The sequence below is a fragment of the Dermacentor andersoni genome, chromosome 11 (genome assembly GCF_023375885.2).
Source record: "Dermacentor andersoni chromosome 11, qqDerAnde1_hic_scaffold, whole genome shotgun sequence".
Classification (NCBI taxonomy): domain Eukaryota; kingdom Metazoa; phylum Arthropoda; class Arachnida; order Ixodida; family Ixodidae; genus Dermacentor; species Dermacentor andersoni.
The window spans coordinates 8,899,441-8,916,353 of record NC_092824.1 but is presented as its reverse complement, the minus strand read 5'-3'; the positions used below and the strand labels follow the sequence as shown (position 1 = coordinate 8,916,353).

The following is a 16,913-nucleotide window of genomic DNA, read 5'->3' as shown; positions in this document are numbered from 1 at the left end:
TGTGTGCTGACAGTCTGCCGTTGCTTCTGCACATCTCAGAATGCCATTTGATATATTTGTGAGCCTTGCAGAATGGAAATTAGTTCTAAGTGAGCACTTGCCCTGTCGTCTTCCTTGTTTTTGTCCTACTGTGTGCTTGTCTGTTCGTAGTATTCATAAGTGATCAGAAGTGACTTTGAAATCGACTGATGCAATTGTTGCTCCAATCAGAAGTTGTCTGGACCAAGAAGCATTGCTAAACTGTACGAGTATGAAGTCCGTAAACAACATAGCTGGTCCTGGTGGGGCAGTTATCTGGTGAAATGTTTTTGCTGGCTTAGAATGATAAAACCTGTGAAAAAGACAGATTGTGTGCGAAGGCACAGTAAGTCGAGCTGGAATTTTTATGCCAAGGTGCCAGCGGTGAAAGAATGCTCTGAAGCAATGTATTGAACGGGCTGGTAATTTAAATTTGTGTGGGCCGTGCAATGAACAGGCATATTGGGGCACAGGTCCAACCAGGGTTCTGTAAATGAGTATTTTGAAGTTAAGTGTGTCAACAATTTTACAAAAGAAAAAAAAAAGAAAAAGCAGCGCTAATTTTCTTGAGTCAAGACTAACAATAAATACAAGCAGCTGCAGTACACGTCATAGAGAAACTTTGCATGTACTGCATTCAAGAACTAACTGTGCGAATCAAAGGCTATGCCATGTTCCGGCATCTTTACTTAACTCTCTTGATTAATTGGCATACTTAATATCATTTCAATTAGGTGCCCATACTTGCCATTCATACTGTCTTTTGCATGTATGCTTTAGTGCCTTTGTTTATTTTTTTCTGACGAACATGCATTTTAAGCTGCAACTGCAGAGTGACTTATTAAATTTTGTATTTCTGTGAAGTTCTTCTTAAATGAAAAGTGATTTATGCTGTCTGCATTTCGTTTTTCTGTTGTTTTTTTCTGTAGTTTGTATGACATGTACAATTTCTGCATTCATGTTGGTGTTTTTGCTGCTGTGCAAAAATAATTTTGTACAACTTGTCCCATTTTAGCCACACATTGTTTATAGTTATATTGTCTTACTAATACACGTGTTCATGTGTTGTATTTGTGCACGCATTGTTATGTCTTGTTAAACATCCAATGAGGGACACAGACCTTTTCAAGCCAAATTTGTGACTTTTTGCCTGTGCCCCTGTTATCTGTACGTTGTATAGATACAAAGGTAAAGTTCAAAGTTGAAGTTACGTTGCATCATAAGAAACCAAGAATGCGATTAGCAGAATTTGTAACACAAGTAACATGATAGAACGAAGTTAATTCTAGAGAAATTATAAATGCCTAAGTATTTCACTATGTATGCAGTGGCAAATAGCGTTGTTTAAAGGCTGCTTACTAGGACTGGCCATTTTGAGCTGGCAAAAGCACAGCGCGTACAATGCACACTAACAATCACGTCTGCTAAGTATTGCATCACTACGCACCACGGAAAGAGCTGAAATTTCAAACCAAACGCTGTTTGCCCTTGTTCTCATAGGCGCCGTTCTCCCAGCTGTAGAGGTGACGTATATGCGCAAGTGCACCTACAAATACGTGTTTGTGTTGTGATGTTGCTTTTAGTGACACGTGACTCCGAGAATTATTCAAGGCAACATCTGTTATTTGTGCAATCTGTTGCTTCAATGGGCAAGTTTAGAGAAGTAATAAAACACACAACCCTAATGTCCGCTTGTTTTTGTTTCACTTTGTACCATAGCAAGAAAGATGTACTTCAGTTTTGACTGCGTCTTCCCAAGTCGTTCAGTTGCTCATGCAGACAATGAAACAATGTAATTTTCTACCCTGTTCCAGCGCGCGATCATGCTTGTGTCTGCTGCCTCAGTGTTCATATAGCAATGACTTACATGACTGGTCAGGTGCTCTTGTGCATAGCGCACAGAATCGTGCACTGCGCGAAACGAGACAAATGCAACCGCTTGCGTGCGATGCCATCAACGGAAGTGCACTGCGCAGCAATAAAGGGAGGGGAGGGGGGGGGGGGAAAGAAAGTCCGTGCCTGTGACGTATGCGTCCTGCGATCCTCGAGCTCTGGTATGGGAGAGTGCAGGGAAGGAATTCTGCTTGTGCAGGCTCAACGGGGCAATTGGAGAGAGTGTTATGTTGGCAGTGACGCTCGTCTCCTGAAATCATGGGTTCGGTGCACTGAAATATTTATCTCAGCTATTAATGAACCAGTTTGAAAAATTCTTTAGGTATAACGCTCCCTAGAGAGAATGTAACTTTCAGTGTATAACCAAAATTTCCTATGTGGCATGGTGGGGGGCCCTTTAAGGAAGTAGCTTGTACATAGTAAACACCAGTGGTAAAATGAGATTAGCACTGTTTCGTTAAAGGCAAACTGCAGCAAAACTTTCTGCTGCATAAAAAGACTGTCTTGAAAAGGAGCAGTGCAAAAGACAGGACAAGCGAGGCAAACACATAGAGTGCTGTCTTGCCTTACCAAATACCTCAGATTCTGACCTTAGTGCTGTGAAAAACCTAAAAATAGTATATATGTGGAACAGCCTCTGCTCAAAATTTAAGTTTGAATGATGAGTGAATGCATCACAAAAGGCTAACAAAAATGCACGTTTTTGGTACTAAAACTAGAAAGGACTCTGCCATCACTGCTCGCTGGAAGTAATGCAGGAAATAAAGTTTATTTGAAACCATTGGAACTGTATAGTTCATGTGGCTGTTCTACTTGAGCTATGAGTTAATATATGTGCCCAGGTATTGCGGGCAAGCTCCACCACTGGAAAAGCTGGCGTCACCATCGGCGTGACATCGCATGACAGATCATGTGGAGAAAGCAGCTGGGTCGACTGCTTCGGAAGCACCGAAGCGAGCTGAAAATGAAAGTATAAAGTTCCACATGTGCTGCGGTTCTGATTAAGCAGTGAGGCTTTCCCGCCTTAGGTGTCTGCTTGACAACATTTGAAAGTACTATAACAGGTAGTGGCTGGCTTTGGAGGCGTGCAGCATGGTAGGCTACTGCTCAGTGCTGCAGTGCCGGACGTATGCAACGGAGCTTGGCGTCAGCCTTATTCCCATGTAGCCACAGGAGAAGAAGCTGCATGAAGCTTGGCTTGCGAAACTTAGAACCGGCAGACAGCCATCGGCTACAACTCGGGTACGCAGCAAGCACAGATGGGAGGAAGATTTCTGCTATGGCACCGGGTCTGCGATGTTCGGTGAGTAGCAGAAAACGCACACTGAGACACTCGCCCACACCCGCTGCCTGGCTAATGTCATGACAGTTTGGTCTATGAACTTGTTGGTGCTAGATACTGGCAAGTTCACTGGAATGGAAAGGGAACGGTAAGAAGCACATTAAAAAAAAGGTATGGCATATGGTCATCTTTGTGTTATTTATTTTTTATTATTTATTTATTATACCCTCAGGGCCAAAGGTATTACAGAGGGGAGTGTGTAATATAGGTTGAAAAGACAATCAATACAGTACAGTGAATTTTGTTAGAACATAATTATAACATTCTCCAACATAAACAAAGGTTGCTAGTGCATCGCGAAATTTTTGATTATCTTGAATGGCTGCAATATTGGGAGGCGGTTCCATTCGACAGATGTCTGGGGAAGGTAGGACTAAAAAAGTGCTTTAGTACTGCATTTTTTTATGCCAACCTTGTGCCGATGATCAATGCGAGACAAATGATTAATTAATGCACTGGATTACAAAAAAGAAGCAGCGGGAAATAGCACGCTGGGAAGACCGATAAACATACAGTGTGATGCAACTTGAGAAATAATGTTGAAACGCCCAGAATTTAGAAGAAGAAATAAAAAAGATTGAATCGTTGCGACGGCACATCATAATCGAAATTATTTTTGAACAGTTCTGATAGTGCACACAACAATAGTTGCTTGTGTACTGCCAAATACTCATATTCTGCGACCTAAAGCTCACAGCATGGTGCGAAAATGCGCACGCAACTAAACCGAAACATTGTTCACGGATATGCATGCAGACGTGCAGTTGGTCACTGGGAATCCGTGCGATCGCTGCATTAAGGCTTCATTCTGTTATGCTCCATTAGGTTATACAGACAGCCCGGTGTAAGAACATACTTCACATAGTTTGCTCTCAGCATCTGCCTACCTTTCACGCAAGAAACTGGTTCGGGAGACTCCATCGCGGCGACTAAGCGCAGTAGCCTTCACTGTACATATTCAGTAAAGAGATTGCATTTGTAAATGATTATGTGCTTTCAGCTTGCCCAAGATTATTATTTATACAGAAAAAACTTCCCTTGTTTTGAGAGCACTTGCAGAAATGTCTAGGAGGGCTGCTGCGTGGTGTTTTTATTGAGCGCTATAAGCGAAACCTCTGAGAAGGGCGCTGCATGATCCCTCGTACTACGCAAGGCAGGCGCTTCCGACAGATGGCGAGTACGTAAGTCCTCGCCCCCAATACTGACTTTATTTTATTTTATTTACAGTACACCCTGCAGCGCCGAAGCATTATAGCAGGGGAGTGGGTACAACATAAAGTGACTAGCACGAGAATATAATCACACAAAAGGGAGGGATGACAAAGGAGCAATGCATCAAGATAAAAATAAGTACATGAAAAAAGTAAATGAGAAACAGTACAAGAAAAACAGTATAAGAAAAAAGTTCATTCAGCCTGCAGTCATTGGTTTGGAAGACGATTGCAATTACAAATCATTGATTAGTCTTAAAAATGCCTCCCGGGGAGCACTCACAACTTCGACTGGCAACTTATTCCATTCAGAAATACTGCGGGGAAAGAAAGAAAACTTCATATAGTTTGTTTTGCAGGAAATTTCACGTATTTTGAAACTGTGGTCTCTTCTGTTTGAGATATAGTGTGGTGGTTTAAGGTATTTTAACTTGTCAATGCCTGTCGCGTCAGTGTATATTGCATGCAGAAGTTTCAGTCGGTGCTTCTGGCGTCTTATCTGTAGCGGCTCTAGTCCGATGTGTTTCTTTATTGCTGTTATGCTTGCGTGTCTGGAGTACTGCTTTGATATAAACCTGGCAGCGCGGCTTTGTATGCCTTCCAACTTATCGATCGGGTACCGCTAGTGGGGATCCCACAAGGCGGTGGCATATTCTAATTGCGGCCTTACCAGGGACTTATATGCTATGGTTTTAAGAATCTGAGGGGCAGTTCTAAGGGTTCGTATAAGTAGGCTAAGCATTTTCCCGGCTTTCCTGACGGTCATATCAATACGGCTGGAAAAGGACAGATCAGCAGTTAGATGAACACCTAAGTATTTAATTTCGTTAACCTTCCTGAGCATGGAAACTCCCAGTTTGTAAGTAGGTTCATTAGTGATTTTAGATTTAGTGAATGTTACCTGGTAACATTTATCAGTATTCAGGCTAAGTTCCCAGTTTTGACACCAGGAGGCTATGCTGTTGAGGCCCTGCTGGAGTACGTCTATATCATGTTGATTGCGAATGGACCTGTAAACAACGCAGTCATCTGCGAAAAGTCTAATTTGTGAGGAAATGTATGAAGCGATGTCATTGATGTGAATTAAGAACAGCAGCGGCCCCAGTACCGAGCCTTGCGGCACTCCAGAAGTGACTTGGGCAAAACTAGAATTCTTGCCTCCTATAACTACGCATTGTATTCTGTCGTTCAGGTAGTCTTCAATAACCTTCATGACTTTCGCATCCAAATTAAGAGTGCTCATTTTATGTATTAACAGATCATGTGATACGGAGTCAAAGGCTTTGCGATAATCGAGAAAGACTGCATCTGTACGTATTCTTCTTTCAGCACTATCTGGAAGCTCATGAAATAGTTCTATCAGCTGAGTGGTACAGCTCACGCCTTTGCGAAAACCGTGCTGATTTGGAAAGAAAAAATTGTTTCCTTCTAAGTGCCTTATGATATTGCTATAAAGAATGTGCTCAAAGATTTTACAACATATGAAACAAAGTGAAATTGGGCTGTAGTTAGATACGGATGACTTGGAACCGCTTTTAAACACTGGAACTATATGGGCTTTTTTTCAATCTTTAGGGAGCACGCCACTTTCGAGGGTTTTGCAGAATATAATTTTTAAGTATTGAGATATAATGAATGAACAGGCTTTGAGTATCCTCGGAGAGATTCCCTCTGGTCCAATTGCTTTGGCTTCATTATTGGAGTTGAGACAGTTCGTGATACCCTCCAATGTGATAGTAATTGGAAGCATTACGTTTGGCACACTGTATGTAGTGTTGGGAAAAGTATTTCTATGTTTCGATTTTAGAAATACCGATTTAATGTAGTTGTTAAAACAGTCCGCTTTAGCGTTGCTTTCAGATATCTGGATTCCATTGTGAAGAATACTTGGAATACCTGTACTCTCCTTCCGCGTCTTTCTTAGATAGCTCCAAAATGCTTTTGGATTTGTCTTGATAGAATCAGCTAGTCCGGAGAAGTACATGTCCTTGGCGGTATCGATAGCCTCGATATATTCTGTGTGTAACTCTTGTAGACGGCGCTCATGTTCCTTTGATGGGTTCTTTTTATATTTTTGATAAGCATGAGTCCTTCGCTTTATCTTCCTTTTAACCTCATAAGTCATCCAGGGTTTGTCTACTTTTGCATTGTCTGAGACGTATTTGAATGGTACATGTTTTTCAGTCAATGATGACAGCACGCATTTAAAAGAATTCACAGAACGTTCACACCTTCGGATGAGTGTTGTGAAAAAGCCTGAAACGCTGCTTCCAAACCAAGACTGATTTCATTAAAATTTGCCCTAGAGTAGTCATACACTTTGCGAGTTTCATGGGTAGCAGGAATTATTTTTGGAAGAGTAAGCATTGCAGTGACAATTTTGTGATCACTAATACCAGGTGAAACACAGACGTCATGAACAACGCTCGGATCATTGCAGAATAGTAGGTCAAGAATGTTATTTCCACGTGTACCGTTCATCGCGTATTGATCAAACCTATATTTGCAAACCATATCAAAAAAATGCTGAACAGGTTTCGTTTGTGCGCATGCTCTTATCCCAGTTTTAGTTTGGAAAATTGAATTCACCTGCTAGCACAATTTGATTATCGGGAAGCGAGGCCAGTGTATCATCCAGTGATGTGATAACTTGTGGTCGTGCGCTATCGTTCCTTTATCAGGAGTGCGGAGCCTGCACCAAAGTGATTCATGATCGCTGGTTTCCACGTCTATTGCGGTACACTGCAAGAATTCCTTAGCTAAGATAAATACTCCGCCGCCCCTAGAGTTCCTGTCTTTTCTAAAGACTTGATATGTTGAAGGAAACACTTCACTGTCTCTTATCTAGCCATGATTCGGTAGCAAAAACGATATCTGGATTCGTCGTCTGGAGTAGGGCATAGAACTCATCAACCTTGTTTTTAATGCTTTGGCAGTTTATTAAGAGAACAGAGCATACCGAATTTTGGGGCTTTCTATTGCTTAAGATTGGTCATTTCTTATTTAGTTTTTTTACTGATTGGGTGTCTTCATCCCACACGAACGCCTCTCCATTTATAATTAGTTTATCGTATGCCAAGGACACCTTGTCTTTACCATTAAGTTTTCTTGGTTTACCAACAGCCCAGAGCTTCTGACAAATTTCTCTGACACGCCTAGAGTAGTCCCGTGAGATTACATAATCAGTCCCTTTTAGTTTATTGCCGTTGCTTAGGATCAGTTCGATATCCTTGTATGATGCAAAGTTTGCGATAATCGGTCGTTTATGCCCAAGAGTATGTTTGCCTATTCTATGGGCCTCTGGATCATCCCTACGGTTACTTTTAACGTGTCCTGGCAAAGATTCCTGACAAGGTTTTCCGAAGTTTGCCAGCTTTCACGTGGTTCATTGTCTTCGAAGCTGTAGACAATTAGGTTCATCCTTCTGCTGTTGTTTTCTAAGTGATCTATTTGTTTTTCTGTCGTATCTGCGTTTCCAAACCGTTTTGCCATACTGCTATTCGTACTAACAGTCTCGCGTTCTATGCCCTCGAGGATAGCTATCCTTGACTCTAGGGAATCTAACCTTACTCTGAAGTCACCCATTGTATTTTCTAGCTTATTTTGTCTTGCTAGAATATCACTTAGTCTACTAAGAATTGTTGTTTGACCCTCTTGCAAACTTTGAAGGATAGCAGTTGTACCAGACCCAGGACCGGGGTTTTCTTCAATGTCACCCGACAGCAACAACAATTTGGTGAAAAGCGCCTTCAGCGACGTAACTAAATCGCACATCTTTTGTGGGAAAGGCAGCAGCAGCAAAAAGCAATCATCACTTCTATAGCAAGGAAACGGAAGTCTTACCTGAAGTATGCAAAAATGCCTGGTTAGAAGCATGTTCCCGCTATTGCCGCTGCCTTTCCCACTGAAGTCGAAATGGTACAGATGGGGCCTTTTATACTGTATGTATTCTTGAAGGTCATGTGATGTTCCCGTTGACAAGTGATATGAGTAATCACGCCAGGATTCTTGCACGTTGAAGCGAAGATCTGGCAGGCTGTGAATCCCATGACCGCTATCTTGAAGGGGGTGCGTCCTTGTCTCCACAAACATGCTGTTGTCGCAGTCACCGATGGCAGAGAGCAGCAACTGAAGTATGCAAAAATGCCTGGTTAGACGCATGTTCACGCTATTGCCGCTGCCTTTCCAGTTGACAAGTTGACAAGTTATATTGGATCATTATTTGTATTATTAGGAATTGACAATATTTGTTATTTATTGTCATTTTAACATGTGTGGACATGTGTCATCACATGTGTGGTACATGCGTACCAGTTGAGCCATGTTGAAGTGAAAAATGCTGCATTAAGTTGCCCAAAAAGTGAAAAAATGATAGAAATTGCACCACACTGCACCTTCAAGATGCCTACATAAACCATCTTGGTCCAAGATGTGAATGCGTAACCGAAACCACACGCATACCACACACATTGTCCTCACTTGACGTTGTCACTCATCATCACTGATGCCAGGTTGCTGCATCATGGTTAAACTGCGATATCAAAAAAGTTCAAATATGAATTTTCTGCAACTTCTTGATAGTCTTATTGGTGCATTTCTAATAGCATATTATCTGTGCATAAAAACACAACGGCACACGGTCACATTTACAGGATTAATACAATGTCCTGTCCATGTGTCCCTGTTTGGTTGTGTTTTTACTCGCAGACCATTAAGCGAAGAAATTTGTGACCTCATCAAATGCGCTCAACTTTGTCAGCTTACTGTGGGACACATACAGTATAACATGTGATGCATAACTCAACATCAAAAATGGGGTGTTATGGCCCCTTTAACGAAAGCATTTCATATTCTAAATCGTAGCAGTTTTGTACGTAAGCTGGTCTATTAGTTGTGCTTCTCTAAGCCTTATATAAAGTTGCTTAACAGTTTGCAAGTGATCATGTATGTTAACGGTCACCTGCTAAAGTGGGAGTGGCATATTTTATATGAAAACCTCTTTCTTCAACTGTGTGTAGTACACCTGCTTCATCCATTTCTTTACTATAAGCCATCCCAGGAATCACATGCTGATCTATGCGTGCGTATTTTGGCTGCAACGCACATGCACTGTTCATTTTCACAGGGCATTGGAGGCACACACTCTATGGAAAGACAGATGAGCAAAACTGAGGCATCTTGAATGTCTTCAAGATTGAAGACATTCACTGCCGTTCCATTCACTGCCGTGTTCACTGAAGACATACACTGCCGTTCCTGACTTTTACAGTAATAATCATAATTAATTTTGTCATTCATTGCGACATATCTGTGCACAGCCTTCGGGCAGATGGCCCCTTAAACCCAAACAATAGATTCTCTGAACATTATAATCTCAATTTATGTAAAATCAGAATTAAATGTGGGAAATATACTCAGTTTGGTGGCATTGCAACAATGCAACCCTTCACCCACGACTATTAGGTTTGTGTTTTTCTGTTTGTTCTAAACGAACAGGTTTATTGCAAGAATTGCTCGTTCATTTTCCTTTCTTTGCTGTTCTTCTTGGCGCTTGGAGTACTATTTGCAGTGAAAACAGACAAGGACACAAGAAGGCACATGAAACAGGCAGACAGGGTGCTATTTATTTCATGTGCCTCCTATTTGCCTTACAGTGCTATTCTAAGACGCCATACCAACAAGCCCGTATTGCAGCACTCTTTGTCACTATTTTGTAGCGAGTCTGGCTTTTGCTCAAGTGCTTCATTATAACATGTGTGAAAGAGTGCCCTGATTTCTTGACCAATTTTACACACTCTTTTTGTTGAGCTAGAACGTGCTATCACAAGCTTTCTACTGCTTGAAATTTAAGCGCATAATCTTCTTTGTGGCTATTTTTTAAACATTTCTGCCTTCCCTTTATCTTTTTTTTTTTACGTTTGTGTGTGAGTGCCTACTGCTTGTATCCGTTAGTGATGAGAGGATGATGCTCTTATTGTAGTCGAATAATCACTTAACCATGCTGGTTGGGAGGCTACATTACTCCTCTGTTGATCGGCCAATCGGGCTGTACTTTAAAAAGCACTGAAATGGTATGGCAGAGTTCTGTACCACATCCTGTAGGTGCAGAACTCTGGTAAGAAATGTCCACTGTGATGTACAGGTCAGCTGTATTTTTTTACCAGAATTGTGGTGCAGCAAAAGAAGATGCATGAAAGGACGGACGTAGATATGAGCACACTTACAGATAATTTATATCAAGAAGAAAACAGACGTTATATATGTGTATATAGAGCACATATGCATAAAGACGAAATTGAAGGTCATCCACCAAAATGTCTGTTTTCTTGTGGGTGTTCTTTTACTGTACCACAATTCAGATATAACAACATTCACCAACTAGCCCTGCAACGTGGTTTTTTGAAGACTGGTCAACTTCCATTGCTTCAAGTCCACAATGAATACTTGGCATTGAAGAGAAAAATTATTTGAGCTATGTTACCCTCCCACAATAGTGAAAAGCCAGTCTTACTGCTAGAAGATGCTTGGTACCTCAGAAAAGACTCAAAAACGAAAGATGGGGGTGGGGACTGGTTGCCATGAAATTCCCGCACCATCTCGATGTGACATCATGGATTTCGATGCCATCTGCTAGGGCCTAGTTAATCTTCTATTGGTCAAAATGGACGACATCGTATCCTAAAAGAACCAAAGATCGAGTTCCAAGAACATTTACTGAACCACAATGGCCTAAATGCAAAAAATGCTTTGCAATCCATAACGTCACACTGATGTACCAGCCTTGGGATTTTGTCATGAAATTCAAAAGGGGAACTTTGACCCTCATTTCCTCTTCTAGTAATGAAGACACTGAATGAAGTACAGTTCTTAAGAATCCTTTATCAATCTAAACTGGCCCAATGTTTCTCTTTAGTGTCCCTTTTAAAAGTGTTCTGTGCTAGATTATATCAGAATGCATTTGAGAGCCTTAGAAAGCACAGCTCTTCCAAGAACGCCCTGGAGTCTCGCAGACCTTTTCAGGTGGCACATTTCTGGATGTAGTCTTGTTTTCTGTGCAGGAGGAGGTTCGCTCATCCACAGAGATCCGCTTGTGGCTGCCACAGATTCAGAAGGAGATTGAAGTCTGCCTCCAGCGAGCTCAGGTGATCGACGACCAAAGATTGGTTCTTTTGGCTTGTGTATAGTGACATTCCTGTTTTTAGAAATGTGCAAAATATCCCAGCACAGACGCCTGTTTTCCAACAGGTATGGTCAGGCAGTCTTGACATTTCCTGCCATCTCAGCCATGCTGCACTTTCCCTGACAAGTTTATAGACTTTGTGTGACTAAATTTCAGGCACAAAGGAAGAGTTGAAAGGACAGACATAGATGAGTGCTAATTTCCAACTAAATTTTGTTTTAATATGGCACGACTACGTATATGCATAGGGCAGAAACATGCTAGAAAGGGGGGGGAGGAGGAAACCAAAACAGCACCATTGGACTAAGACGCATGCAAGTCTAAGACTCGGAAACACTACAGTAAAGTGCAAGCTTTGGCTGGTTCTACATGTTACATGAAAGAATGAGTAACACCACAAGAAACAGTTAAATGGGCGAAGCGCAGCACACAGTCAGCTCTTTGTCTGTCTCCTTTTTTATGTTCTGTGTCATGCACTGTTGCTTGTTCTTTATACATAGATACTGGCACATTTAAAGGATGTGCCACTCCTGTGCACCCTTGAATGCTTGCTTCAACTATCTCCCTTGTTTACTGGCACAGGGGTATGTGAATGTATAATTCCAAAGGCAGAGTAAAGTGCCATCCACTGCTGTGTAGAGCACATGAGCGGCTGGTTTTGCTCTGCAGGGCAATACCTCGCGGCAATTGCTGGGTCCAAGATAGTGTGCCCAGGAGCAAGCGTAACCTAACAGACATGCACAACTGCTTTTGACGAATGGTGACGTTAAAAAGCGCCTTTGTTTACCCTAATCTGCACTCATAGGTTGGCACTGTGGGATAATACTCACTCACACCCTCACCTCAATTTTTCCAGGCCTCGCACTCACGTTCACGCTCAGCTCCCCTCACTCACCCAAGCGCCCACTCACGCTCGCACTCACACTCACTGGCACTCACTTGCACTCGCACTCACGTCCATTCACACTCACTGGCACTCAGTTGCACTCGCACTCGACTCCACTCACACTGACTGGCACTCATTTGCACTCGCCTCCGCTCACACTCACTGGCACTCACTTGCACTCACGTCCATTCACACTCACTCACACTCAGTTGCACTCACGTCCATTCACTCACTCACACTCAGTTGCACTCGCACTCACCTCCACTCACACTCACTTGCACTCACGTCCATTCACACTTACTCACACTCACTGGCACTCAGTTGCACTCGCACTCGCCTCCACTCACACTCATTGGCACTCATTTGCACTCGCCTCCGCCAAACCTGTGGCATGTGGCGTGTTTCGCGCCCAAGCCTTGAGGTGGCGCCACCATCGAAACGACGACAGCGCACCGCCGGCGGCGGTAATCGAAACGTCAGCTAAGCCTTTATTATGTAAACTTTATTTGCAACGCATCAAACCAGCACACACAGAAAACCATTTCTATCTGAAATTATAAACTTTTCGAAGCAAATTCAGCCTAAACGCTTAAAATTTTTATAACGTGACTTCTCGAATGGTTAACTGCAAGAGAGAGAGAGAGAGAGCAGGCATTCTGGACCAGAAGACGAACAGCCGCGACAGAATTCGCCGTTGTGAAAGCTATGTTTCTGCTCAAACAGGAGGCACTCATTCAAATCAAGATGCAGTTTATGAATATTGTGAACGAAGCGGCGTGACATCTTCACCTACATAATTGGAGGAACTTTAGCAACATACCATCGTGGGACGGCTTTATGTGGTCGGATGTATTTCTTCACTCAGCGGCGGACAGCTTGTGTTCACCAGAAATGTGTGGCAAGACTGTATGTAGTATCTTATTGCACATAAACAACTATGCATGTTACGCACCAGTATATCTTCTGAAACGCTATTCACATGCTTTTTATTTCATGTAAACATCGATGATGTTCTAATAACGCTGCTTATTGGCAGCAAGTTAGTGTGATTAGCGTTGTGATTTCTCTCGGCCTATGCAGCAGTGCCAACCTTCAAAGGTAAATGTACAAGCTAATTCTGAGTCCTAAATAAGAATATATATATATAGTGGGATATACCTGGCCAAAGCAAGCGGGCAGAGCAAAAGCGATAGCAGAAGCAGACGACGTCGGTGTCGGTCGTCTGCTGTGCGGTATTCCTCACAAGCGTCATCGCGCTTTCGATACACGTGTAACTTTCTAAGCAACTAGAAATTGTTCAGACGTCGCCTTTCATTTTTAAATTTAGATTGAAAGGGAATAATATTCAAAACATTATCTATTATTAGTAAACATTTTTCTGGTATCAGTGCAACTACCATTAGAATCCAGATGGAGCTAGCGTCGCCTGCGAAAATCGGCCCCATCGGTCTTATCAGAATGTCACGGGCTTGCCTCCGCTCACACTCACTGGCACTCACTCGCATTCACGTCCATTTACACTCACTGGCACTCAGTTGCACTCGCACTTGCCTCCACTCACATTCACTGGCACTCATTTGCACTCGCCTCCGCTCACACTCACTGGCACTCACTCGCTTTCACGTCCATTCACACTCACTCACACTCAGTTGCACTCTCCTCCACTCACACTCACTGGCACTCATTTGCACTCACATCCATTCACACTCACTGGCACTCAGTTGCACTCGCACTCGCCTCCACTCACACTCACTGGCACTCATTTGCACTCACCTCCACTCACACTCACTGGCACTCATTTGCACTTGCCTCCGCTCACACTCACTGGCACTCATTCGCACTCACGTCCATCCACACTCACTCACACTCACTCACACTCACTGGCACTTATTTGCACTCGCCTCCGCTCACACTCACAGGCACTCACTCGCACTCACGTCCATTCACACTCACTGGCACTCAGTTGCACTCGCCTCCACTCACACTGACTGGCACTCATTTGCACTCACCTCCACTCACACTCACTGGCACTCATTTGCACTCGCCTCCACTCACATTCACTGGAACTCACTCGTACTCACGTCCATTCACACTCACTCACGCTCACTGGCACTCAGTTGCACTCCCACTCGCCTCCACTCACACTCACTGGCACTCATTTGCACTCGCCTCTGCTCACACTCACTGGCACTCACGTCCATTCACACTCACTGGCACTCACTCGCACTCACGTCCATTCACACTCACTGGCAGTCAGTTGCACTCGCACTCACCTCCACTCACTCACTGGCACTCATTTGCACTCGCCTCCGCTCACACTCACTCGCACTCACGTCCATTCACTCACTGGCACTCATTTGCACTCACCTCCGCTCACACTCACTCGCACTCACGTCTATTCACTCACTGGCACTCACTTGCACTCGCACTCGCCTCCACTCACACTCACTGGCACTCATTTGCACTTGCCTCCGTTCACACTCACTGGCACTCACTCGCACTCGCGTCCATTCACAGCACTCAGTTGCACTCGCACTCACCTCCATTCGCTCACTGGCACTCATTTGCACTTGCCTTCGCTCACACTCACTTGCACTCACGTTCATTCACACTCACTGGCACTCAGTTGCACTCGCACTCGCCTCCACTCACACTCACTGGCACTCATTTACACTCGCCTCCGCTCACACTCTCTGGCACTCACTTGCACTCACACTCACGCCTTTGAAACGAGTGTGAGTGAGTGTGAGTGAGTGCGCCGACCTATGTCTGCACTCGGTCAGAGGGTGCTTGCGACACGGCAAATGCCATAGAATGGAGCATATGGGCTGATCACGCTCACCAGTCCTTTTGCAAAAAAAATGAAGCGTGCTCACAGACTGTTCGAGATAACAAAAGCGCTTATGAACATCACCTCTGGGTAAATGCAACATGTGCATGTTTGCATGTATATTAGGTCATGCATGCTCTTGGGCATGCCATCTCGTACCCGATAACCATTGCCAGGTGTCGTCCTGCAGAGCAAAGCCAGTCACAGCACTGTATAACAGAAAACCGTTGGGCCAATAACCAGGGTTAGGGGAGGCCCCTGATCACACAATTTGCAGCACAGCACATATAAGATTACTAAGCAACATAGCAGGGATGTAATACATTCAAGTAGTGATTAATGTAACCGAATTGCATTTAAGTAATAATTCAAACAACATGTGCAGCTAAATAAAGATGGTTGAAGCAAAGAAGAAGCAATCGCAGGCAATGAAGTAACATTAATGGAATCAAATTGAGTGCAAAATAGAATCTTTTAATTGCTAAAGAAAAGTTTGTTATTTTGAATGTCAAGATAGTATTTGGTTAAAACACATTGGCGGGCTAGTTGGTTTGAATATGTGATAGAGTGCGAGTGTGTAAGTGCGACTGAACGAGGACGTAGAAAGAAACAGATACACAGAGACAGCACTACTTTTACTATAGATATTATTTTTGCACGCATCAATAAATATATACCGTACAAGCGGAACCAAATGAGACAGCAAGAAAGAACATTGAGTGGTGCATGTCGATGAACCGTACACGTGTCCAAGGCATGGTGAAAACATACACTGCGATGGTTACAACGATGAACCGAGGAATCGTTCTTTCAGACAGCGACACATGGCTTGCTCAAGCACCTTTCCTCTAATTTTGCAATTTCATAGGCCTCCACAATCTCCCTTGTCATCCTGCTATGAGCCTTATACAAGATTGGTGTACTTTTAGATGTGGGTTTGCAGGGACAGTCTTGGCAAAGAATACCCAAATGACCTGAGATTACCCTAGTGATGTTATATCTATGCTCCTTTTAGTTTCTCATTGATGCATCTGTGAGTTTGACCGACATACATTCTTCCACACGAAAGCGGAATTCCACAGACAATGTTATGGGTGCAGGTTGCAAATTGTTTGCCATGTTGAGTAGAACATGCATTCCTTTTGTTAGTCTCTGAATTAACATGCTTGCATAGCTTCTGTAGATGCTCAGGGGCAGAGAAAACCACATCCACCCCTGACTTCGCTGCTATTCTTCTGAGATTATGTGAAATGCAATGAAGGTATGGCACCACAGTGGCTTTCTTTCGTGCTCAAGCCCTCCATTACAGAAGTGAGCATACACATCAGGTAATCAGAATCTGCCAGGCGCTTGGCCTGATCTCTGAAGCTGGTTTCCACTTTGTGGTCACATGACTTCATCAGAGAATTATAGAAACACGATGTTACTACTTCGCGTTTTACGAGTTTTGAACAAGCGGAATGAAATGGTAGGACTAGCTCATTGCCTCTCAGCTGATAACTCCAGCAGACCTCTTGTGGTGAAAAGTACAATGCCAAGTCTAAAAACCTTAT

At 43.3% G+C, this 16,913-nt stretch overlaps 1 protein-coding gene across 2 annotated transcripts in view; it reads left to right on the top strand.

Annotated features, from left to right (window-relative positions):
- LOC126518025 (uncharacterized) overlaps positions 1-16,913 on the top strand; it is a 75,460-nt gene that overhangs the window by 13,709 nt on the left and 44,838 nt on the right. For both annotated transcript variants that reach the window (XM_055064207.2, XM_050167867.3), the window contains one exon: positions 11,523-11,606. In XM_055064207.2, the coding sequence (XP_054920182.2) occupies positions 11,523-11,606 (84 nt within the window). The remainder of the gene's footprint in view (positions 1-11,522; positions 11,607-16,913) is intronic.